Source organism: Anser cygnoides, chromosome 14 (assembly GCF_040182565.1).
Source record: "Anser cygnoides isolate HZ-2024a breed goose chromosome 14, Taihu_goose_T2T_genome, whole genome shotgun sequence".
Taxonomy (NCBI): Eukaryota; Metazoa; Chordata; class Aves; order Anseriformes; family Anatidae; genus Anser; species Anser cygnoides.
In genome coordinates, this window is record NC_089886.1 from 11,352,893 (window position 1) to 11,378,788 (window position 25,896).

Genomic DNA, 25,896 nt, shown 5'->3' on the forward strand with positions numbered 1-25,896 from the left:
CTTTGCAATTAATTTGCTATGTTGTTGAACGCTTTATTCTGAGTCATCATTTCAGGTTTGATATTGTACGTGTCATGTTCAGCAGGCCCGTTTGGTGTGTGCTGTGAAGCTTCTGTCTGTGTCTAAGCGAGAAAAGCTTCGTTTCTGTAGGAGGGCACAAGTGACCACTGTTGCCTGGAAGATTTTTGCTGCTTGTCTTCTGTGGACTATCCGTACTTAAAAGTCATCCCAAATCAGGGTACAAGCTCTGAGAGCTTGGAGCCTCTTACGATGGACTTGTTGTGGGATGGTCCGTGGAGGACGTTCTTGAGTGGTGGCATGCCTCCAGTGGGTACCTGAAGTTACTGTGTTTGAAAGGCTTGTTCACAACCTCAGGAAGAGCTAAATTCTTAAAGCCTCCCGTGGTCCTTTCATGAGTTTAAAAATGCATAAATAACCAAATCTTACAGAACAGCGCAACAGTGATTGTGCCTTATTTTTCTGGGTTGGTGAGAAAAAAATGGTCAAGTTGGTGTTTTAGTCAGAGTAACCAGAATAGTGAAATCCAGGTTAAACTTAAACTCTGGTTTATTACAAGTGCCCTGTGGTACTTCTTACCTAAAGATCAGGACAAGTACTGTGTTTTTCCGATTGCTGCTGTAAGCCCCCGTATTTCCTTTGGTAAAAACTTCAGCTGAGATCTTCATCATGTGTGTATTCCAAGCTCGAAGCTAAAACACTGATGAGCTCTTTGAGTCCATACAATGTTGGAAAGTGAAGCCACGGATTTAAATAGTTACCTGTGCATGTGGCTTTATAGCTTCCACTTTGAAAATGTGGCCTTTGACAGCTTGTGGTGCACTGCCTGTAAGCGTTAGGTTGAGGGCTTGAGGGTCTTGGGGCAGGAAATTAAAATGCGTGACTTGAACTGCAACTGATGACAACCTTTTGAAGGATGCTCCTGTCTGAGACTTTTGGTCTGCTTCTGAGCCAGCTCGTGAACTGACACAGGTTCCAGTCCACTATTTTATGGCTCAGTAAAATTGGAGTAGTATTTGTGTCCAGCTGCCCGCTTGGGTCTCGCCAGTGCTAACTTCAGCCATCCAATTTTAATTTGCTGTTGCAAGTCTGTCAGAGCGTTGCAGGAGGGTGGGAGGGAGGTTATTTTCCCAGATGACTGCTGTTGACATTTGTAGCACAGGAGTGAAGTCAGCCGCTCGTTTGTTCAAAGTGCCTGTAACCTTTGTAAGCCTGCAGGGATCACTTCAGTGTCACGTAGCCCTTCAGAGATCTTCCCAGCTGCAGCATGAGGAAAATTGATCAAGCTGTATCAGTTAAATTTGTTAGTTAGGCTGGAGACTTCACTGGAACTAAGACTGCTGATACTGCTCTACAGTTCGGGGAAGCTGATGAGGAGGTATTCCCTTCTTCTTTGCCCATCTTGAGTTTTAATTTACAACGTGTTGTACCTAACCACAGTCCTGCTCTCAGGCATTTCAGGAATGGATGTGACAGGCAGTTCTCTTTTTCGCTGTTGTGGTGCTGATGCAGAGTAGTCTGTTTTTCAAGCCAAGCAGCAGGTACCATTTATATTCAAAGAACATTGTCGAGGCTCTGAGCAAACCCATTAATAATATCATTTGTTGTGGGAGATGGCGCTACCAAATGATCGCAGACTCTTCTGTAGTAGACAAGGAATGCATTCTGATTTTGCAGTGTCTAAAGCTGTTCACGTTAACTGTTCAGGCATGAGCTCGTGTCACCTGGCAAGATGACATTGACCCAAACACCCAGCACTGCTGGGGGGAGACCTTGACCTCATTGGTATGACACATGGAGGCTCCTCCTAAATCCCCTGAGGGACTTTCTAAGTAGGGAAGGGGCTGATCTCCAGCTTGTACATTCTTTATGTCTGGAAGGAGAAAAGGCAACCATAGAGGGTTCCTAAAATTTGTCTGGACTTAGTTGTCCTTTACTTCTTTGCCGATGCCAGTGCCACGTGCTTGAGAGGTGCTTTGGGTGCTGTTGGTTCTTCTGAGCAAGTCAGGCAGCTTTTGCGTGCTGTCCAACAGAACACTGTGACAGAGATGTTACAGATGCATCTTTCAAATCCCTTTGCCAATTAAAATGCAGAACAAATAGACACTAGTGGCTGAAACAGCAGTTAAACAACCATTTCCAACCCTGTAGAAAAACGCTCTGAATTTAGAAAACATGGGAATTTGGAGTTCAGTGAGGGTACATGTTAAAGCTAAGCCCTGAGCAGTAGGAGCTGCAAAAGTTCAAGTGAAGACAGGCAAACCATGTCTCTTTGTTTCTGGTGAAAGCACCTTGCCTTGTAGAAAGCTTTGTTTTTATGGTACAGTTCATTTAGCTTGCAAGCACTAAAATGGTGATGTATGGCTTTTAGCTGATGAAAGAGGCCTCCTTGATTATATTTCTATGCTATTACATATAAGACTGTCATTGGTGAAAATGTCTGTGATTGATACTTTGTAAGAAAGAAAGACTCCCATTGCTAGTTGTATGCAAAAACTGCTTTCAAAGTATTCAGGGACGTTGAATTGTAGAGGGTGATCTGTGTCCATCCATTTCCTTCCTCCAGAATAATGGCTGAGATCAGTGAGCAAACCTTAAAGGCCAGCCCGGTGACATGGCAGTTGTTGCAGTCGCAGAATCATAGAAACATAGAGTGGCTTGGGTTGGAAGGGACCTTGAAGATCATCCAGTTCCAACCCTCCTGCCATAGGCAGGGATGCCACCCACCAGATCAGGTTGTCATGTCTGACTGCTCGCATCATGTTTGCCCAATGGGTTGGTGTTTCAATGGTATGCTGTATGTATTTTTCAAATGTTAAGATCTATTATGAAGGTAGAAGGTTGGTAAGTATTGTAGGGTTGATGAACGGAAAGAAAATCTGGAGTCTATTAATTTAACAGTGAAGATTTTTATTTGGGGTTATTAAATAACTGTCATTTTTAGTAGCTGATTACCACTGTTCTGCACCTGATTTTTTTGAACCTTTTGGGCAGTCTATCATGGTTGTTTCTTCTGTCTCTGTACAGAACATGCAGGTTGAGAATGTGAATACTTTGCAGAGGTTACTGCAGTTTAACTTGGTTCACAGCTAGGTGTACAATAGTTAGATGTGTAAAAAAAAATAATCCAACATTTGTTTATCTGTTTTTCCACTTGTAGGTTTATTCTTCAGTCTAAAGGAGTGATTCATAATCAACTCTTAGAAAAACAGAGAATAGCAGAAGAGAAAATTAAGGAATTAGAGGTAAGTTTCTGGCAAGTAAAGATGATGAAAGTAGAATATTCAAGGTCAACAAAATTCGATCTGTTACATTGCTTGTTTCTATCTAGAACTGTTCATTCTCAAGGATCATAACTGGGGGGGAACAAGGAGCTGTTAATAAGTAACCTACAATAATTCGTATCACTTGGTTTCTTTGATATGTCTACAAACTCATACAGAAAACTTCATACAAACTTTATACAGAAAAAGCAGATAAAGTTGATTGTTCACTCTGTGTCCTGATATGCAAACTGGAGGTGAGGGTTTCAAATGAAATTAGTAGGAGTTATGTTTAAAACTAGCTAGAGGATATTTACGTGGTTATTTGCAGCAGATAGGTGATATGAAACTCTTTGCCAGTGCTGTGGATATTAGAAGTTTACATTGGTTTAGGATAATTGCTGAAATTCAAGGAAGGGAAATCCTTTGAGCATTACCAAATATGTAGAAATTGCATCCTGCTCAGGAAGTCTGTGAGCTAAATATGTCCGGAGGCTGGGAAAGTATTAGGAGGAAGTACCGTGTATGCCTGCCCTTTTCTTACACTCTTCCCTAGGCATCTACTTGTGGCTGCTGTTGAAGACTGGATGCTAGGGAAGATGGGACCTAGTTTTTATGATGTGGTCAGAGCACTTTGGTGTTCCTAAGGCAGAGAAGAATATCTGGGATATATAAAGTAGTGTCTGCACAAGTTCCAGCTGTTTGAACAAGTTATCTAGTGAATCTTGAGTATCTTCTAGTGGCTACAAGTTCAGTTTACACTTCTTTGGAGAAGGGCTTCAGACCGTTCTTTTCCAAGGCCAACGTTATTTTTTTTCTTGTTGCCCCTAAAATAGAATTAATGTAAAAACTCCGTTCCTTAGCTTTTGGGGAATGACAGAAAGCAAAGACTGATTTGAGTTAAGCTGCTTGTCTAATCTGTTAGTGTTTTGAAGAAGGTGAGTGTGCAGACCAGGTAAGTAGGGGCAAGCAGCAATAGGCAGTAGGTACTCAAACAGGACTGTGCAGTTCTGTCTCCGTTGTCTCCTACTTATATTACAGCAAAAGTGAAATTATATTTTTTAAATTTCTTCTTAAAACTAAGCTTGTCTCGGGAGATGTATGGCAAACATGTCACCGCATGCCGTGTTGCCTGTTGTGTTTTTTGTGGTAGATATTAAGGGATTTTGCGTTTCTGGTGGCCAGAACCTTTTCTACACAGGGAAAACAAGTACTCCATGGATAAGCCATGTATGTCAGGTCACATTAATGCATACAAGGCACAGTCCTTTATGTGCTTACGTGATAAAAGTGATTGTATCCTGACTAATCTGGAACCATTCCAGACACCAGTGGCTTTGAACAAAACCAGCTCTGCAAGTGAAGTTGGAGAACTTCATAGCAGCATGCCTGCATTTGGAACTGAGTGGAGTGTGCTTGACAGTTTTGGCTTCTTTCCCCTTCAGCTGTGCATCTCAGTTTCTTCCTGTTCCTGGTGGGGAATGATCTTACCTCCTGAACTTTCAGATCGCTGACTTTAGAATGGATGGAGTTCTCCCCAAATTACAACCTTTGTCGTTCTTATGTGCAGCCTCAGAGATGGTTGCTACGCAGATGTGTTTTTCCTACATTGTAGCTCTCTGTTGCCTCAGGTCTCTGGTTATGGTCACTGAATTGCAGTTCCCAGCAACAGTGACCCTCTCAAAAGGTGATAGGGAGAGTGAAGGTGGTTGCTGCATGGATTGTTTTGGTTTGTTTTCTGTTTAACCATAGATAGTAGGGCTCAGATTGCTGTCCTTCATCAAATCCATCTTTTAACTACTGTTTCCAGCTGTCTGGCACGTTTGTGTAAAGGATATTCCTTAGACTTGGGATTCCCTCAGGAAGAGGATAAAAGTGACAGCTGCTGGAAACTAAGATTTCAGGGGAAATACCTGAGTCCAAGTTAAGAGAGTGCTTATCACAGGAGTAGGGGATTTTGCTGTCCTGAAAACAAGTTGTGACAGAAGCAGGAAAGAATGTGAAACTTTGTGACCTTGTGCTTCCACTACATCATTGTAAAATAAATATCAGACCAAGATAACCAGATTAAAACATCGCTCCATCAGTTATTAAAACTGGAAAGATTTTAAAGCTTAAGTTTATTTTTTATATTGTTAATTACCTTATCACTCACATAGCTCACTTTGCATGGTTGAATGCAGCTGGCCAGAGTAATCCTCTGGTATCCACACAGTGTAGCTGACCCGGTTACTCTTGTAGTGTGAGCTTGAGGTAATTATGCACTGTGATTGTAGAGCTATTGCCAAGGTGTTGTGAAACATGCATTTTTCATACAAACCTGAATGTCAGAAATGCTGTCACCGCTAGCTGGGTTCTGTTTCTGGAGGAGCACAGCACAGAAATCTCAGCTCACAGCTAAGCTCTTCTATAAATCTGTCCAGCTGTGTAGTAAGGAGAACTCCTAAGTACTGGCCGTTTATGAAAACATGTGCTTTAATCTGCTTCAGAGACGTGAGCTGGGTTTTGTGACATTCACAGTTGTCAAAATGAAGACAGAAAAGGGTTTTGCCTTTGGTTTGAAAGCTTTCCTTCTCTTTCTTCAGATGTTTTCTACTGCAATCAATGACTGAAGTTACTCTCTTTACCTTATTCCTTTTTGCTGGGTTTCTCTGCTGTTCAAGTGTTGCATTGTCTCTTTTATGGCAGCATCACAGATGAGTGTGATACTGCTGGTTTGGTCCTTCCTGCAGCTCCTTGCACAGCAAAGCAGCAGGGAGAACCCAAACTGTCTTTGTATAGAGCTGTGAAAAAAGACTTAAGAGACTTTGCTGGAATATGTGCTCAGTGTACTTTGTGAGGGGAACTGTGTCACCGTGTCTCTGAAAATGCCCATAGAGGTATAGATGTGTACAAACAAGGGGTAAACGTGTAGTCTGTCAGTTAATCTGCAGAAAAAAGCAGGGTAGCTTTCCCCTTTTCCTTCAAGGTAAGGTATGAATGTGTGCGTATATATTCATTTAGCAAACTTAACTTCACAGCTTTTGTATAATCCTTCGGAATCTAAATAAACTGCCTAGGCTTGCTTGCAAAATGCACATGCTTGCCTAAAGGCTATGCCAGCGAAGCTTCCAAAAGCCTTGGATCTTGCAGAGATTGATGGCATAGACTCATGCACTCGCATGGGAAGCTTTCTGCTTAGCCATAGCGATTGGTTTTTTCCAGCCCTGATAATATCAAATTCTTGTTGTGTTTCACAGTACAAGGGGTATGTGCTAAATCTATTTTGAAAGCATTCTAAAGGGATGAGCACAGACTCTTTTTAGCTCAGCAATGTTTGTGCAGTATTAAGAGAAAAACCAAGTAATGTTTTTCTTCCCTTGTTTTTAAGGAAACATGATATGTGAGGGGTGGAACAATGCTTTGTTTCAGGAAATGTTATCCGTTTCCATTGTAGGGCTAGATGGATTCTGTTTTTAAATGTGGCATTTTAAAAAGAACAAACTCTGATATTATAAAGACATGGAAAATTGATTCTTCATTAGGGGTGGAGAAAGTGATTATTGCTGTGCGTTTTCTCTGATAATATCTGATAATCCCCCTCTCTCCTGCTATATTGAGCATGTTTAGTTGTCAGGCGTTGTCAGACTAAATTTCTAAAAATAACAAATAAGGGGGAGGCTGTGCTGGGCAGCTTTGACTGTGTGTCACTGAATTTAGCTCCTTCATGCAAAGGGCAACAGCAACCTGCAGCTTTTTTGTGGAATTGGATATCGGTTTTAAAGCTCTGACCGTAATATTGTTGTGTGCCTGTTTCCCATGCAATTTTTTTACACGTGTGTATGGAGACTGAATATTTAATGCTGTGGAGCTAAAGTTGGTTTCTTCTTTGTCTGTCTGAAGTTGAAAATATAGAGGTAAAAGGTACACCCAAGTGCTAGATCTCTGATTCAGAAATTCTTCCTTTGATCCCTACGATGCCGTGTCCAGTTGTCTCATCCCACACACAGAACTTTTTTGCTCTTGTTCATGATGAAGAAAAAATATTCTGCTCTCAAACACCACGATGCTTCTCATGTAAATGCTTGGATGGTTTTGTAGGGCTGTTTCCTGGTAAAGTCAAAATGTCACTGAATTACAGTGCTGTTCGGTGATCAGATGTCAGAGTTAACAACGATTCTTCCCCAGCGCGGCCTGGATGCCACCTTGCTAGTGCTGGGCGGCCCCTTCTCTAGTCTTGTTCTCTGGGAGCTTTAAGATGGCCTTGCTGCAGCCCCGGGGCATAACGGCAGCGCTCCTTTTCTCAGCGAGCGGTGCAGGGTGTCTCTGCTGGCTGCCATGCTGATGTTTTTGTGCCTTGGGGGAACAGAGATTTAAGTGGGCAAGGTGTGGCTGGGGACAAATGCCGGAGTCTGGGAGCTGGTGCCTCTTCTTCCCTGAGCATGTATGGCGGGGATGGACTTGCTCCAAATGGCCAAGTGTCTTACATTTACTCCTAAAGCAATTCTCTGGACGGTCCTTTGTTTTTTTTTATACTAAAGCTGACAACGTGGAGGCCAATTCTGAGGGTAGCTTTAAAGATGTGAAAACAAGATTTATGGTACATTTTGCAGACCACTATGCAGCCATCAGATGGTAGCAATTGTTAGGCCCTTCCCAGGTTAGACCAATTTCTTCCTGGGATTTGCAGCACAGCGGCTCTCATCCTCGTGGTTGGCATGGGATAGGCCAGTGCCCAGGAGCATGTGGTGGGCTTTTTAACTAAATAGGAATGGTCCTGTTTGCTTTGGAGAGAAACTTCAAGAATTGGCCCTCTGTGCTTTAGCCTAGAGCAGATTTTACTTTGGATGAGTATATTTTTCTCTCATTTCACTGCTGGCATACATGCATGTACCTAGGACATGATTTAAACATACGTTGTCACAGAAACAGTCCCTGACTTCTAAGGACAACCCTAAGTGTGTGTATAGAAGAGGTCAAACCCTGACCTGGTGTCAGTGCATTTGGCTTTATGGCCTCATCTGCTTTAAGGAAGTTTGGCATGCTTTTATCACCGTTGCTTCATACAGGAGCCAAGCCGGAACTGTCCCTGGCACGGTTTGCGCACCACGTCCGTGCAAACTGGGAGCTCAGCTGCAGTTGTAGTTTGCAAACATACAAAATTTCCCTAGCACAAGTGGTTTGCTATTTTGGGGCATTGCTGTGGAGCAGATCCGATTTTTATTTTCTTAAGCTGTTTGTCCTGGAAGATATTGAATTTGTTGCCCCCCCGCCCCGTTCCTCTTATCAAACTTTACAGCGTTTGGTGCCTGGGAGTTCGGAGTGGTCCTATCTTCTCCTCTTGTCCCTGAATCGCACCTTGGAGTTTCATTAGCTTTCCCTGGCTGTCAGGAGGCCTTGAGTCCAGATGCTCACCACAGACAAGAGAAAAAGAAATGCTTTCAGAGGGTCACTTATTCCTACACATTATCTTCTCCCTCTGCTTGCTGTATAGGGAGGCTGGGCACCTGATGGTATTGGACAGGCAGTATAGAAGTGAATTAAATGTGTATGATTAACATTTGGGCTTGCATAGATCTTCTAGGAGGAAGCTGTGGGAGCTCTGCAAATTGTGGAGGTTGGTATATAATAAATGAGCAGCAGAGCCTCACCAGGCGTTGGATGGCCCAGGCAGCATGTATCTGGGCCATTTTGTTTTGGGTGCTGACTTTTGGGCTTGGTGATGTTTCTGGGAAATACAGTTCACCTTGACCTTGCTGGCTGTTGACATCCAGGCCTTTACATTTACAGAGCAGGAGGAGAATCTGCATTCTCTTTTCCAGTTTTGAAAGGGGAAATACTTGGAGCAATGAGTAAAACAGGCCTTAAAATAATAATAAGGTGAAAAGGTTGAGAGTGTAATGGACACAGAGCTAGCTAACGCTCCAGGGACAAAGCCTTTTTTTATGGAGAAGCCCTCTGGGCTGGGACCATACAAAGTTAAGGTAAATACTTGGGCATAGCTGATGCTCCACTAATTGTTGCTGTCCCCTAAACTGCTTCTGCTGGTGATAGTACAAATAGTATACTTGTTTCTTGCTCTTGAGGCCATGGATGAATCTGAGTGATGACTTAATTGTTTAAAGCACACATTTGATCTTGCAGTCATTTGTGGAAAGTGAAAACAGTACGAGGATCATTTTCTTCCAGCCTAATTCACGTGTGCTTTATGCTGTTTTTCTTTTATCCAGATCACCTAATTTCACTCTCATCCCAGACAAATGTAAGTGAATTGTTTGCAGTTAGCATCCTTCGGCTTTACATGGGAACAAACACTCTGGTAATTGCAAGAAAGAAGGTGTATTCTTTTTTTTTTTTTTTTTTTTTTAACACTGGACCTGATTCCTATGTTACGTTTGTTAGATGAAGATCAAATAAGCAATTTTCAAAGCAGAACATACTTAAGCTTGTACTATGTTAATTAGTGCACAAGTCACTGGTTGCACAATGCTAAGTAGTAACCTTTCAGATATAGAAGCAGAAAATCATCACATTTGAGAGGGAATTCCCAGCTCTCTGAAAGGATCTTCCACTGGTTTAGACGTGGGATGGCTTATGAAAGCTCAACATCTCACCATATTCTTGTGAAGAGTGACTTGTATTTCTAAAATAACGTGTGTGATACACATTCACAGGGCTGGATTTTTCATTTGGAGCAATGACTCACAGCGAAACCTTTTCAAACTCCACAGTTTTTGCAAGGAACTAGTTAATTAGTGATTATTTGTTACTCTCCACTGCACTACAGCTTGCAGATTAAGCACACAAAGTGGCTGAGAGGGCAAAGGCCTCAACAAGGGCGAACTGGAATTTGGCAACTCCTCCCTCCCACCCCCTCCTTTAATTTTAGGTGGATAATTGTAGATTTTAAAAGCAGGAGAATAATGAACATGAATGTTGATTGTTTACTTTTAAATCCTTCAGAGCCTACTTATAGAGATGCTTTCAAAATACGTTCATCCTAGAAGTTTAGGATTTTTGGTTTTGCTCTGACAAAAAAAACTAACGGAAAAAGCTTTTCAAAGTAAAATTTGCCAATACACTAGCATTTCTTTGTAATTCAGGGGAAAGTGAAGAACATTACGCATTAATAGAAAAATAAACCTTCTTCTGTCTAAATGGTTTGTCCATCCAGGAGCCTACATTTAGTCATCTGGGTCTGAAAATCGCTTGTTTCCTCTGATTAGCGTTAAACTGCTGTTATGAATACACTGAAATCATTTGAACACAAAATTGATAGATAAGTCTTTCTTTGTCGTTTTAAATCAGGGTCTGATTCATTGTCAAAGCTTTCCTTTGTACTTACGGCTGCGGAAGTATCCAAAGCAATGAGGATAGCTGGATGTGGGTCCCTCCGAATTCCTCTTCGTGTGAGTAATAGTTAGTCACAAAACCAGTGCCGCTGCACTTGCCTGAGTCACCAGGCCCATGCAGTCACTCCTTGCTGTCCTTTGTACCAGGCAATTCTGTGGCTCTGGGGAGGGGGATTATCTGTATCTGGCACCCCCATCCCCCCCGTCTTGCCTGGGGAGGACAGGAAGCCATTATTTGGAAAGCGTGCTCCTACGTGTGAGAGACCTGACCCAGCCCTGAGTCAGCTTTGGAAAACCACACCTTGCTTGCTGGGTACGCAGGGAGGTTGTCACGACTTCCTGCTGGCCCTGTGCCACTGCCTGGTTTACTTTTGTGATCTGCCTGAAAATGTATTCCTAGTGGGGATGTGGCAGTGCCCGCTCCGTCTGTGAGGCAGACAAGTCCAAGGGTGTCCAGGTTGGCTGGGCGAGGGGATGAGGGTTAGTTGGGAGTTTACATCTTCTTGTTGCTCTCTGAGTCTTTGAAATTTGCAGAAGTAATTTTATGCCAAAAAATGGCCTCATTTGGCCTGAGCTGTAAGATCTGGATGAAAGATATGGCTTGATTTTACAAAAGTCACAGTGCTAGGAGATGCTCTGATCAGCCATACTGACTCTGCAGGAGTATGGAAACCCAAGCACAAAATTAAGGAACTTAGCACATTTTGCAAGAGGCAGTTTGGTGAGGGACATTTCCGTGCAGAAAGTGGGGATTTTCAGAATCTGGGTAAGTTTTGCCTCCCTAAATTCTCTGTATTTGACCTGACTCTGCTGTCATGAGTCTGGTCAGGCGTATTGCATTGGGCTTGAAACAACGTGCCTCTGAAACTCTGCTCTAAATGGGTAACTTTTCCAAGAAGACGTATCCTAAAGGGAGTCTTCTGAGTTGATAATGTATTTCTTGCTGCCACCTACTGAAATGTTCCCAGTTAGCTTTCTTTTGTAGTAAACGTCAGGCTAGGGTGCAGAAGTTCACTGGAACAATCTGTCACTTCCCATTTGTGGAAAGCACGTGTCTCCACCTCTAATTAATACGCTGTCATGTGGCTGACATGACAGTTAATGTGAAGCATGCTCCAACATGGACTGGGGCTTTGGTACAGAGAGACTGCTCTGCAGGTGTGTTCTCCTGCCCGTTACTTTGCCCCATCGTCTCTCGAAGGGTTGCCTCCTTAGTACCATGTCTGGAAAGTAGCGAATGCTTTTCCAAACTAGTTTTTTTCAGAGTATGTTCCTCATTGTCTCAAAGCACTATAATAATGATGTTGGAAGCCCTTCTGGTAGTGCTGTAGGTAGGATCAGTACATGATGAAGGCAGATTTGCACCAGCAGTTCTTTAGGCAGGAGCTCCTAAAGATCCTCCGGAGTTGGCAGGTACACTTGTTATGCTAGGTCTCCTTTCTCCCTGGGACAGCCTCTGCTCTCAATTGTAATCCAGATGGCTTTGAAGTGACCAAAAGTCCCCATTGCCTTCTGGAATGAGTGGCTAAGGGAAAACCCAGGGATGTGAATCATCACTTCTCCTCCTAGGTGAATGGCATCATCGTGCTTCTGTCAGCAGCTGTCATCAGAAACTAGCTGTACTCCCTTCCTATTGCAGTTCGCTCTTGAGCAAACTGTAGGCAACTTCCTGAGAGCAATAACCGTGCTTGGAAAGTCTTGAAGAGTATCTAAATATTTGGTGGTTGCTGTAGTGTGTAATTCCCAATGTGTACATGTGCTGCGCTGGGTGAGGAGCGGTGCTGGGTGGACCCAGCAGGGCGTGGGACTCACCCACCCAGCCCTGTCGGTGGTGCCCACTGGATGGTAGTTTCTCCCAAAGCAGGAATAGCTGGCTGCTGTTTAGCACGTCTGCCTCTTTACCATTTCTGAGTTTCAAATGGAAATGACATTAAACAAAGTGCACGTCTTAGGCACGCCATCTTCAGTGATTTGAGGCTGACCAAAATATCTGACGTGCCACAGCATGTGGTGGTGGCTCAGCGTGCTGTTCTCTGGCGGGCGGTATTTGGGTGATTCCAACCATCCTAGCAGCAGCAGTGGCCCTTGAGTAAGAGAGATGTGCTGCTGCCGCTGCCTGGCCCCCCTTGTGCTGGCAGCGCAGCTCTCTTCCCTCTTGGGAAGATCCCTCTACAGATGAGCATGTGCACCCAGCGCTGTCTGGGGATCTACTTATCACTTTCCCAAAGAGTGCACACACAGAGCCCTTGAGGAATGCCAAAAATGACCTGGGTTAACTTTGGGAGATACAGAAACTTTAGGCTAGCAGGTTTACTGAGACTGTCACAAGATGAGTTATATCAAGGCTCCTATTTGAAGCACTGCATCATGCCTGAAGACTCTGTGGCATTCCTCCACAACAGCCTTCTGAGCACGGGAGCGGCATGCCAGCAGCTGAGCGTGCTGCAGGCCACAGGGAGGTCTTCTCTAGAAAGGAACCTGCCAACTCGTTTCATCCTCACAAGTTAGGCATTGCAGAAAAGTTTTTTTTTTCTTTTCTTTTTCAACCTGAAATGAGGAGGCATGTTCCAATACCAGATCCTTAAATTTCCATGGAGACATTTTTGTTTGGGTTCATGCACTTCACATTTGTGTTTGCAGGCCAGGGGTGGAAACAGTTTTGTTTTTTTGTTGCTGAGGTGAAGAGAAAAAAGTAGAATTTAAAGAGCAAAAGGAATAGGAATTGAATGATAAGCCACTGTTTGAAAAAGGGAATTCACATGTGAGCGCTAGGCATTATGCAAGGCGAGTAGAGTTTGGCTGCTATGTATTGGTTTCTTGCTGAGAACAGAAGTGCTGTGCTGTCTTTCGGAGCTGAGCGCGCCTGCCTTGGAACACTGCACTGAATTACCCACCCCGGACAAGGCTTAGAAGGTGTGCTGGTGCGGCCAGCGCTGACAGACTCTGAAGACAGAGGTGTCTAAATCACAGCGTTGTGGGAATACATGGCCTTGATCATCTAAATCCAGTCCGTGAGGAGCTGAATAATAGCTTTTTCTTGCTGTGGAATTTGTGGATGCTGGCTCTTTAATCTGCCAGGAATGCACAGCCTGGATGTGTCATTGTGTCTCTCAACAAAGGCTTGGTTTCTTGCAGCGTGATGCAACACCAGTGGAGGTGGGAAGTTCACGCAGTGTCAGAAGGTCACCAGCTATGTCTGTTAACCAGAGCTCCTGTTGTTCTTCGGGGCTGTGACCTGCAGGTTTATTTGCATTAAATCTATTATTTCCGCAGCAGCTGCTGAGAGCAAATAGCGCAGAGCTGATCGGGGAGCGTGCTGGCAGCAGGTTACCTGTGACAGGGAGTGAAGTACGAGGGTGAGCCGTGGCACTGCGTAATAGCAGCAGCAAGAATTTATGGCATCATTTTCACTTCACGCATAATCACTAGGGCATAGAGTCATTCCTCTTCTGCACATCAGTGAGAAGCACGAGCAGCAGATGAAGGTTTGGGGGTGTTGCCTTACCTAGTTTGTGACTGAGGCCGCTGAAGGTGATGCTTTGAAAAGCTTGCGCGTTGTCCCCAGGAGAGGCACAGGGGTCACCAGGCTGAGCGTGGCCCTGGGCGGCTGCCAGGAGTCACGGGGCCGCCTGTGAGCTGCGGGTGGCCTCCTTGGGGTCACAGTGGGCATCCTGTGAAGCAACTGCCCAGCAGGAGGTCTGCTGTGGATGCTAGCCAGAAGCTGCGCAGTTGTCCTCTCTTCCCTCTGTAGATTCCCCGTGAGCACGACACGCTGTCTGACGTGGCTGTGGCAGAAGCCAGTCATATTTTTGGTTGCATCTTCCTCTGATCACGTGAGAGGTAGCAGTTTTACTTTGTGTAGCTCTACTGAAAGCATGTACAGGTTACTCTGTGCTGTTCCTCCACGCTCAGAGTTTCGGAAGGCTGCAGTAGAGCCTGGAAGTGTGGAATGCTCCCGAGCCTTGGGAGGGGTGAGGTGAGCAAGGCCAGGCACGGCACCCTCTGCAGTCAGGGAGCCCGAGAGCCTTAGCAGGACTTCTGAGCCACGGGTAGGCACTGGGCAGCTCAACCCTATGAGCAGCTTTGCCTGCAGGATGGATTTGCTGTGCTGCCCAAAGAGGTCTTGGCTGTAGTTCCCTGCCCTCCATCGGGGTGCCAGGTAGCCATTAGCATGGCAAACGTGGTTCCAGAAAGATTTAAGAGAAAACATTTCTTCAGGGCTTGTTTTCAGACAGATCAGCAGGCCTGTGACTTGTTTTGCTTCCAGCCACGGCAGCCCTTCCTGGCTAGGGAAGGTAACTGTTGTTGGCTACAGGATTGGCTTAAAGAAATTGTTAAACTGCAGGCTTGGAGGCGTTAACTGCACTGGCTCCTTGTGAGCGTCTCTGCCAGTTAAGCAGCCTGTCCTCTAGTCTCCGTGCAGCCTAGACCTTGCTAACCTGTAGCACGGTGTCTCTCTCAGGTGTTCCAGTGCAGGTGGCAGTGCCCTTCCTGTGTGGGGAAGCAGCAGGGAAGGAGGGGGGTTGAGAGGCTGTCACCCCAAATAATGGGCGAGGTGAGAAGTGGTGAATAACAGCCCGTGGTATGGCCAAGTGCAGGTGCCAGAGTTTGTCCTGTGCTGGAGCTGTTTAGATTTCAGCGTGCATAATGAGCATGCTACGTGCTTGGAAACTTGTAACTGCAAATCGCGTTACCTTCCTACATGTGTTCGGCTGCCTTCGAGGCAGCCTCCTGCTTCAGGTCCTCGCTCCTGCAGCAAGGAGGCTTCTGGCATGCCAATGGTGGTTGCAACCTCAGGTCATTCCTCCCTGTGTGGGAGCTGCTGGAACTGGTGATCAGGGGCAGCACAGTGAAAACAAAGTGATATTATGAAACCTTGAGAACAGCGGGGAGGCAGAGGCAGGCTGGTGAGCGCAGGAACCCCGGGGGCTTTTGGTGCTATGTGAATTGCGTGCTGAGTGGGGAGCGCTTGTTGGCTGCCCTGGCTGAGTGCTTCAGCGTGGCAGAGGGGTCTCCAGAAGCTATGCCTCTTCAGCAGCACTCAGTAGGTGTATTTTCCAGTGAACCGTAGAATCACAGAATGGTTTGGGTTGGAAGGGACCTTAAAGATCATCCAATTCCAGCCTCCTGCCATGGGCACGGACACCTTCCACTAGACCAGGTTGCTCAAAGCTCCATCCAACCTGGCTTAAACCCATGACAGTTGTGAACCAGAACTGGCAACTTCACATCTTTCTGCCATGCTCCTTTTATTTCCTCCTTAGCTCGTTTGCCACGCTTTTCTTGTAACTGCTGGTGAGGTGCCAGCTTCACTGCAGAGCATGGTGGTGGTTGTCGCAGGCCATGGATGTAGGCTTTTCTGAGAGCAAGATGGCGTGTGTCACCTTTACTGCTGGCTTTCCAAAGCAAGTCTCCTTTCTCAATCCCACCCTGAGGCTCCGTGACTCAGGCAGTCGTGTGTCTTTCTGTTTTGGGTAACCACTTTGTCTTGCCAAAGGCACACGGGAGCTTGTAGGCTGGCTGGATGGGTGTTTTTCTTGTGTTAGAAGGCAGTCTCTGGCTGTAATGGTGTGGGTGCAGATAAGAGCTCTGAATCTGCAGTGTGCATGTTTTGAAGCTTCTGAAGTCAGCAGCTTTCCATGCATATACCACGCAGGGCCAGTGTGCTACCATGGCCAGGTCAGGCTCCAGACTGGTGAGCACTGGGGTTAACGTGCTGGGGAAGGACTCTCTCAGCAGCCTTTGATTTCGTTAGGGACCAAAATTAGCAGTACAGTTCTGGCATCGCACTGGAAATGTGCTTCTAACTGCACTTGCCTTGGCACATGCAACAGAGGATTACTACTTGGAGCGCGAAATGCTTCTTCACAGGAAAATACACGCAGCTCATCAAGTGAAGAGCTACAGCCTAGCAGCCGCAGGCTGGCCCAGTGCTTTGGGTCAGATGCCTTGGGGCTGCAGGTCAACAGCAAGTTCGGAGAGTCTCGGAGGTGGGGTTTTGGGAGGCCGCAGATGGTGTTTCTTGTGCAGGCAGCAGTTACTGCCAGCCCAGCAGATCTGGCAGGACTGGAACAGCCTCAAGGATGACTTCAGAGCCGCGCCGTCAGCCCCATTACTTGGTTTTCTCAGAGCTGGTGTGACGAGGCAGAATATGTGTCAGCTGGGCTTGCTCACAGTGCTGCTCCCCGGGAAGGAGTATCAGATAGACACAGAGTTTCCTGTCTAGACCCCAGTAATTGTGGTGAGGAGGGTTTTGCATGTAAGTTCCTGCTCTTTCTCCTGTGATTACCTAAGCAGAAACCAGGCCGCAGCTTCTCAGGAAGGAACACCTTGCTCCTGCCACATGCATTGGAAAATGTCGTGATAGTCTGCCTCTCACCCTCCTTTATGTGGGCCATTGGTCCAAGTGAGAGCCAGCTGCTGTGCTGGCTCTGGCGCTGCACGCTGCCGGCCTGGAGAACAGCTTAGAAAGTTTTCAGACTCCGAACTGTGGGTGCAGCATTTCCTTTGCCTGCCCCAGCATTTCAAGATGATCTCTTGAAAAATGTCTCTTTCCTGGTGGGCATAGGTGGAGAACGGAGAGGATAAAAAGTCTGTTTTGTAGACTAATATAAAAAATGTTTTGAATACATAGAAATCAGCTCTGCGGAAGCTGCTCTCTTCCTATAGCCAGCAGGGCAAGGAGGCTGCAACTCCGGGAGCTTCCTCTGAGCGCAGACCCATGCAGCTTTTCTATGACGTGTCTCCCCTCCCAACCTTCACATTCAGTTCCCTAGATGTGAAATCCATCAACGTCTTCCAGGAGCAGCATGAGAACACAGCGGTAGTTGCAGAAGTCCTGCCCTGCTAGAGCGTCAGCACTGTGCTGGGAAGTCATTAGCAGTGGTAACCCACAAGGTGCTTCCTCTGCCACCAGTTTCCTGAAAAGCAGCTCTAAAAAGCAAGAGGGATCCCATGTGTCGGGGGACCATGGGTGAGAGAGATGAGGAGCCCTTTACCGTACCCGTGGCCTTGGCTTTTGTTAACATCCTTTACTATTTAAATAAAAGTCCTTCAGTATTTAGAAATGGGACTGGAAGGGGTGTCCTCACAGCATGGGAATTTGCCAGGTACGCAGAAGTGTCGCTGTGGGGTCAGCTGTGAGAGGATGGATGCAGAGTGATGGCAGCAGGGCCCTACCATGTGCTAATGGATTTTCCTTCTGCATTATGCATCCCAGCTCTCTGTGTTCTTGCAAGAATCATTCAGGAAACTGTCAGGGGAGCATTGGCTTGGCATTTTTTGCAATCTGGCAAAAATGGGGCTCACCCCCAACCCCCCCCACCTTTGTCCACAGCCGTCGGGAGTGTGCTGCTCATCGAAGGCCAGCGTTTGCTTTTGGTGGCCCTGTGTACCCCGTTTCCACACCACACCTGAGTGACAGGGTGCTGGTCTGCTTCAGCAAGGCAGTGGCTGGGGGTGAGAACCCCAGAGCAACATGTTTTAGCCCTTTTGTTTTCCCCCTCTGCAGTTCCCCATGCATGGCTGAGCAGTGCTGAGGACCTCCCGTGTCCCCCGTAGCTGTTCTTAGTTTTCATAGAATCATTCAGATTGGGAAAGACCGCTAAGACCATCTAGTCCAACCTTTAACCTAGTACTGACAAGTCCACCACTAAGCCATGCTACCAAGTTCTACCTCTACATGTTTCTTGAAGACCTCCAGGGATGGCGACTGAACCACTTCCCTGAGCAGCCTCTTCCAACGCCGCAAAACACTCGGAGTAAAGGAGTTTCTCCTAATATCCAACCCAAATCTCCCCTGGTGCACCTTGAGGCCGTTTCCCCTCCTCTCATCACTTGGACAAGCTTTGGTGGGACTGGGAGGTCATTCCTATCATACTGGGTTCCTCTCCCCGTGTTTGTAGAGGTGATTCAGTGGAGCCTGGGACCGGATGCTCAAGGCTGAGGCTCAGCCTGCTGTAATGTAAGGACAATCCTGCCCATGTTTATTGGTACCTTGCTCAGCCTCAAGATGGAGAGGGTCCTTGCAGAGGCAAGGACTGTCGTGCTGCGGTTGCATGGGCAGCCAGCCCTGTACCGGCATGGCCTGTGTGCAGGCAGGTGCAGCCTGTGACGCCCGGCATGTGCCTCGGCAGGTTGTTGTGCGGCCAGTCTGGAAGGCGCTGGTTGAGCCCTCCGCGAGCCCACCGCCGGGGAGCCTGCCTCAGGCTTCCCCCCAGCCCGTCACCAAGCAGCCGGAGCGGTGCTTTCCCTGCGCCCAGCAGTAAAGTCCGGTAGCACATGGACGGGAATGCTTTCTGTGGGCCTGGCATCCGTGGGAGACTGTTGTGTCTGTTGTTTGGAAACCCAGAGAAAATAGTCAAGGGAGCCAACTGCAGATTTTTCCAGTCACCTAGGAGAACCCAGACTAGCAGGAAAAAATGCTGCATGTTGAATTCCTATCTTGGGATGCACAGCTTCGGTCTGCTTCCCTGCCAAGCCTGGACTAATTAAAGATGATTAAAGAAACACATTTTGTGATGATGGCAGGGAATTTCTGAACATGCGGCAGATAGAAAAGAGGGTCTGGTTTCTGAAAACACCCAGCTGGGAAAAAAGAGCCTCTTTTAACCTGAGTGTGAAAGGGTTCTAGTGTTGGTTGCTGATAGCATAAGCAGGCTCCAGCATATTAATTTATCTCTGGGCTCCAAACATTATGGGGTGTGATTTCCTTTTCTTCATTGCTACATTTAATGTCACACACTTTGTGCAGCTCTGCTGTTGAAATAGTCCCACAACTCTGAGGGGAAGGTTTCAGAGGGAACAGAATTCAAGCTCTGTGTAAACACTGCCCAGGCAAAAAAGATTCAGTATTAACACTTCCAGGATGCCTCTGGAAATGAAAACGCCTCTTGCTCCTGGGGAAGCACGCCGTGTTGCCTGCGCCCTCAGCAGGCTGCTGGGGGCTCTGCCCTGATCTTCTCCCTGTGCTGCTGGTGCCAGGCTGGACATTAACTCTCCTCTTGGTTTCTGCCTTGCAGCAGAAGAAGTCGTACCTGGAACGAAGCGTGAAGGAAGCAGAAGATAACATCAGAGAAATGCTGATGGCCCGGAGGGCGCAGTAGCTGCGTGGTTCCCATGGGGCCACAGGCAGGCCCGTAGCACCCTCTGGGTGATGCGGGGCAGCTCTGCCGGTGCTGCTCACCACTGCCCGTCTACACGATGGCTGTTACTTGGCAGTTTTAATAAACTCTACCACAAAGCCTGTGTTAGCTCATTCTCTCTGCCTTCTGCCTCTGTGTTGCGCAGCAGCTGCCTTCCCTGCTGGAGTTTGAAGTAGATAGTAACAGGGCTTGGGGTGGGTGTCCTTGGGGGAATCCTGCTTTCCTCGCACCCCTGACACACGGGGTGCTGCTGGCTCTGGGCGTGCGAAAGCAGTCCTTGCATGGTGTGGCTGCAGTCAAGCTCATGACCTGTGGTGGAGCCGGCTGGTGGGATCAGGCTGTCACAAGCACCTCCAGGTCCAGTGCGGGTTGTCACTTGCTCTGTCTTGGTGGTGACGGGCTGTTAGCCTGGTCCCTTACTCCCCCCGTACATGCAGGCCTGATGCAGCCTCAGCATGGCATTGAGTTCATGCAGGGTCAGTGCCGTGGTGTGCGCGATGCTCACAGGGAGCCTTCGTGGTGCCTGCCCACGAGCCCGGCCTCCCTGCTCCCCCTGCTCCTGACTGGTGCAGCCGTAAAATTGAATTGTCAGCGGTCGCTCCTCTCCAGCTGGCAGCTTGCTGGGATTTCGGGGAGGCTGAACTGTGCTGGGCAGATGGGCACAGCCCTGCCCGCCTTACAGCCAGGTGCAGCACCGTGGCCCGGGTCTGGCTGTCAGCCCTGGTGTGATAGGCACGGCGCAGTCAAATTCTGTTGCTGGCACTTGGGTGTTGTGGGGAGGGGAGGACAATGAGAGCAGCTGCTGATTCAGCATCATTTCACCCTGAACTGGGGAAGTAAAAACAGCATTGGGATGGTGCACACCGCTGGCGTTTGCTGTCGGGGCTGTCCTCTCTCTGGCTGGACAGGACAGAAGTCCACCAGTATGGACAAGGCTGTGCACAAGGTGGGTCCCTTCAGCAGCTGGGCTTAGCCCATCAGCCTGCTCAGCGGCTGCTCCCGGAGCCCAGCATCTCCAGCTGCTGACATCTGGACATACAAGCCCCAGCCTTACTGCAGCTGCTGGTACAGGCTGTCGCACACGCACACCCCGCTCCCACAGTTGACCCACCAGCACTCATGTCCCTGTACGCACACAGTTACACTCACACGCAGAGCTGACCCTTTGGCGATCCACCCACCCCCCCCTTACCCCAGGCCTCCTCACCTACCCACTGACTGGGCTGGGGTGCTTGGCACCAGTCACTGCACCCTCGCACACCCGCACTCCTTCCTGTTGCTGCCCCCAGTTGCACGGGACCTGTGGTCTGTCCCCAGTTTCTGCACAGTCACCCCATATGTGTATGGAAACATGGAGCAGGAGGTGCTCGCTCAAGGACTGAGAGGAATTTAATGACGGGACAGCCTGTGCTGGTGGGGTGCTGGACAAGCATGCTGACCAGCCAGTTACCTGCAAGCAGCTGGCTCTTTTATCCCCCCTTGCTATTTTTCCACACATGATCTGCTCCAAATCACTTCCCCCCCCGCCTTTTGGTTGCTGCCCCCTAAACCCCCCACAGCAAGTCCTGGGCCAGCCTGAATGACTGTTGTCCCTGCATCCTGTTATGTGTTCCTCCCTCAAGCAAGCAGCTCCATAGTCTGAGATGCGATGCGTGGCACTGGGTGTCGTGCCTGGATGCTGGGGCTGCAGTTTCGCCGGAGCAGCCCTGGAGGTGAGCCCAGACAAGGTGTTTGTACCCTGGTTTGGTTCCTGCCTGCCACTGGGCCCATGTGCTCTCTGGGCTCGTGGAGCTGGGCCCAATGAACACTGTGGTGGGCCTGGGAGCAGCCTGGCAGGGTGTTTGGGAGGAAGGTGCTGGTGGTGGCGGGACTTTCTTGTGCTGTTGCCTCTCTGAGCACCTCTGTGTGTGTGCTCTACAGCAGGGGCATGATGCTGAAAACACCCAAGTGGGATCAGGCCTCCTAACTGCTTGAAACCAGGTCCATCACTGCTGCACCACGGAGTCAGTGCAGGCAGGAGGCTGAGAACAGACAGTGATGGGGGAAGCACACTCTCTACAGGACAGATTTATTGAAACAATCGTGACCTAGCGAAGAAAATCAACTGTTGGCTTTAATTGTTGCATATATCTTCATTTCTAGGACTAAGAAAATTTCAACTGATAAATATACATTTCATCAGAATGCCTTTGGCTGAAATACACCACGAGCACATTCTTCAAAGTTACAACAAAAGTCTTAGAAATGTTAAAAAGGGATTTCCCTTTACTAAAATAAGGAGTGCACCCCCCACCCCAACAAGGCGCTAGGACTGACAGACAGGAACTCTTGGCTGTGCAAAGCAGAGCGTTGATTACAGTAACAGAAAGGAGTCAGGAGAGGAGTGGGGAGACTGCATAGCACTCAGTAAGAGGTATGAGAGGTGGCTTCAGCAGAGTCAGGTCAGCATGTCCCAGAGGCAGCAGCAGCAGAGCGCGGTCCAGCATGCCGTCAGGCAGGCGCTCTCGCCTGAGTCATCCCGTCGCCGCTCCTCCACGACGTACACTGCAGGGACAAGAGAGCTCAGTCAGTCAGTGCCCGTCTGCACCCCGGCATTTATGGTGGGCTGCCCATGCCTGCCGGAGACCAAAGGGGCAGTTACGCATCCCCCAAGGACTGCAGCAGGGAGTTGACCCTTGAAGGGTGCCTCTACTGATGTGCAGGTGAGTACATGCAGGAGGGCACGTGCGGAGCTGCCACGATGGGTCTGACAGAGCCTCCAGCCATGGTTTCATCCCAACAGCAGCAGCAACCCACAGAGACACACTGCAGACGGACGAGTCCCCAGATAAAGCACTTCATCCCCAGATAAAGCACTACTTCCACAGTCAGGTCCCAGCTGCTGGGACTGCGCTGTGTTACACTTTCAGCATGAGTAACTGGAGCAGATCAGCCAGGACCAGGCTTTCATAACATCACCCACAGCTACTGAGCGAGAAAACAGGCTCAGCCTGGAATGCACCTGCTTTGGGCAGGCAAGCTGCGCTCAGAGAGCAGAGCAGGAGCACTTGCTTGCCTGCACTGGGCAGCAGCAGCCTGCGCCAGTGTCTTGCAGCCGCCCTGCCACCTCTCCCTGCCCTCCAGCAGCCTGCAGCTGCACACTCCACATCTCCTGGAGTCTGAAGACTGCTGTTTTCAGACACCTCACCTCACGCTGACTGAGACTGAGTCTTCCCTTGTGTCAGTTAATCCAAAGAGATCAAGCGTCTTCACTCTGCTTCTCACTCGGTCCTATCCTGAAGCCTGTGCCTGCTGCTCCCCAGCTCGGCTCTAGTTCTCTTTGAAGGAGGTGTTCGAAAGTGGACTTCACTGGGTTCCTTATAAACTGGGATGTGCGCCTAAAAGAAAGCAAGCTCTGCCCTGCAGCCAAAGCTAGAAAGTGCTGTTGTGGAGCGTGTTCCTGGGATCTGAGGACGAGGACAAGTTGTAATGAAGCAGACTGAGGTTAGTCTGATTAGCCCGAATTTGCACATTGGTGTGAAGCGCTGCACTGACGCCCCATTTCACAGCTTGCCCTGCGGTTTTTCCACTGTGAGACACGCACTTTATTGGCTGTGTCACCGTTAATGCACAGATCTGTAGGGATCAGAACGCGTGCTGTGCGGCTGGTTTATAGCCTATAAAACCTGCTCCATGGATGTCAGGTATGTAAAAAATTGGTCTTCAACTCGGCAGCTCCTGGCAAGCACCAAAGCTCATCAACCTCCTTCAAGAGGATGTCTCAAAGGCTCAAATATCTGTGCTCTGGGATGCTCCCAGGTTTCCAAACCCCTGCCAGCAGACACGGCAGGCACAGCCACGAGCCAGGCTCGTCCTCCTCAGATTGACTGTCGTGGTTGTTCCCAGCACTGCCCAAAGCTACAGGGCTGGGGACCATGTGCTACAGCTGTAGTCAGACAGGGAATGGGCTGGGGACAGTCCGACCAGGCAGCAGCTTGCATTAAAGGGCAGGGGACTGTCACCATCCCCCAGAAACCAGCGAGCCCTGGGCCCTGGTCTCTCTGGAGAAGTGACCTTCCAAAGGGATGCAACCAAGTGTTTGGGAATAGCCACCCTGATTTATTAACTGGCAGAGGGGAGCTTTCCCCACTGGGCTTAAAGCTGCTGCTGAATGCCACCACCAGAACAGTGTCTCCGGTGATGGAGAGGACCGACTGGCATCTGCTTGTGGCGTTAGTGAAAAGCAAACTGTGCTCCAGTGGAGGCTCAGGTCTGCCACTTCTTGGAGTCCTGGCACAGAAAGGACTGAGGAGCTGGAAAACATCGCGTCACTGACACCGAGCACGACCCACGGACACGCTGCTGCCGTTGCCATCAGTGGTGTAAGCACGGTGGTATCAGACGTGCTGCTCCAGGAGGAGCCAGTCCCCAGAAAAGGAGGGAAAACCAGAGAAGAAATGCCAGCATCCCGGCAGTCTCCTGCCAGGACTTCCTGGGGACAGAATAGGCTGGGAAGTCTGTCCTTGGAGGCTGCAGCAGATTGCTTGTCTGCTATCTAGACATCCAGAGGTGTTGTGAGCTTGCTTTATACCCTCTATCCTGCCTTCAGGATCCCGCACTCCACTATCTCATGGTCACTGCATCCAAGAATCTCATAAGATCCTGAGTGGGAAGGCACCTATGCAGATCATTGAGTCCAAGGCTGCCTTTGATCTCCAGATACCCAACAAGTTCTTTGTTGAGTATGAGAACGAACAGAGCACCCCTTCTTGCTGGCTCCTCTGTCACTTGGAACAGACTGTTTTCAGCAGGGATCTCCAGAAACCTCCTGTAGTGCTTATGCCCTGCCGTGTTGTCCTTCCAGCAGATGCCAGGGTGGTTTACGTCCCTCGTGAGGACCACGGCTTGCAAGTGTGACACTACTCCTGTCTGTCAATAGAGGGCCTCATGTGCCTGGTTTATGTGGTCAGGTGGCCTGTAGCAAACACCCATTTTTATGTCACGTATTCCTATCTTCCCTTTAGTCCTAATCCATAAACGCTCAGTTGGCTCTTGGTGATTTCAGCTTGCTTTTAGTTCTCACTGCCCTCATCTGTTACCGATAAACGATAAATTACTTTAATCTAGCTTACTGAGTCTGTTTCACCCATGTCTGTAATTGGTGAGTAATCTCCCTGCCTTTATCTCAACCCATGAGTTTTTTTTCCCCCCCATCATAGTTTCTGTCCTTTTGAGGGAGGCTGAGAGCGGAGCAGTGATATGTAGCTGTCCAGTGTTGAACTGCTGCATCCCAACAAGATCACAGCCCTGCAACTGCACGTGCACGTCTAACTCACCTTGCTTCTTCCCCATACCTTCAGTGCACATGCACATAAGAGAGAGCACCCACCCCCCGAAGCGATGTGTTCCAGTTGCATTAACCTTCATATTACTTGTTACAGACCTGGTGATGGAGCAAGTGGCTCTGTAAGCACTGGCACCTGTTACAGCCCTTGGCAGGGATGCAGCTCTGCCAGCAGTACCTCATACATGAGTCCAGCGTGCTGCCTGCTGTCTCTGCCAGCCTCCAAAGCCAGCTCAGGGCAGATGAACAGTTTCCTTTTGGTTCCTCCTCACTGTGCTTGGCTATCACACCTGCAACTGCAGCACAATTCGAAGGCGGACATATGACCTTCCTTAGAGCTTTCTTGGGTCCATTTGTTATGGTCTACATGAGAAACAGAAGAGTCTGACCCAGGCAGATAGCTATTGCCTTGAGTAGCTGAACGTGTGGTGTTGACAACGAGAGGTCTGGGCAGGAGAAGGCTCCTGTTGTCAGCCTGATTCTCCTGGCAAGCTTCATGCTAGGAAAAAACATCCCTCCTCCTTCACTGCTTCAGTTCTCTCAAGAGCAACGGGTGGAGGATGATCTGGCTCATGCTTACACCATACTAAAATCCTGCTGTCATCATACTTCACAGCTGGCGTACAGAGTGGCAGAGCCCAGTAAAAACTCCCAAATACGTACCCTCAGCTAGAGTCTGCATCCCCCACCTCAGGGAGCCTCCCTCTCGCCAGCTGGAATAACAAAGGGCAGGCAACTCCTGCCGTGCAGGCACAGCCCAGCTCCAGAGGAACCCCAGACGTTTCTGGCAGAGCACCACTGCCTGTTCTGCTCTTCTC

At 48.4% G+C, this 25,896-nt stretch overlaps 2 protein-coding genes across 3 annotated transcripts in view; one reads left to right on the plus strand and one right to left on the minus strand.

Moving 5' to 3' along the window:
- PFDN1 (prefoldin subunit 1) overlaps positions 1-19,868 on the plus strand; it is a 31,820-nt gene extending 11,952 nt beyond the window's left edge. Inside the window, exons 3-4 of one of the 2 annotated variants that reach the window (XM_048051515.2) lie at positions 3,179-3,263; positions 19,633-19,868. In XM_048051515.2, coding sequence (XP_047907472.1) covers positions 3,179-3,263; positions 19,633-19,716 — 169 coding nt within the window. In that variant the 3' untranslated portion in view covers positions 19,717-19,868. Of the gene's footprint in view, positions 1-3,178; positions 3,264-19,632 lie in introns of those variants that run through there. The other variant, XM_048051516.2, reaches the window with a different exon arrangement.
- Positions 19,869-21,807: 1,939 nt separating this feature from the next.
- CYSTM1 (cysteine rich transmembrane module containing 1) overlaps positions 21,808-25,896 on the minus strand; it is a 28,562-nt gene continuing 24,473 nt past the window's right edge. The window contains exon 3 of the mRNA XM_067005466.1: positions 21,808-22,299. Within this exon, the coding sequence (XP_066861567.1) occupies positions 22,193-22,299 (107 nt within the window). The 3' untranslated portion in view covers positions 21,808-22,192. The remainder of the gene's footprint in view (positions 22,300-25,896) is intronic.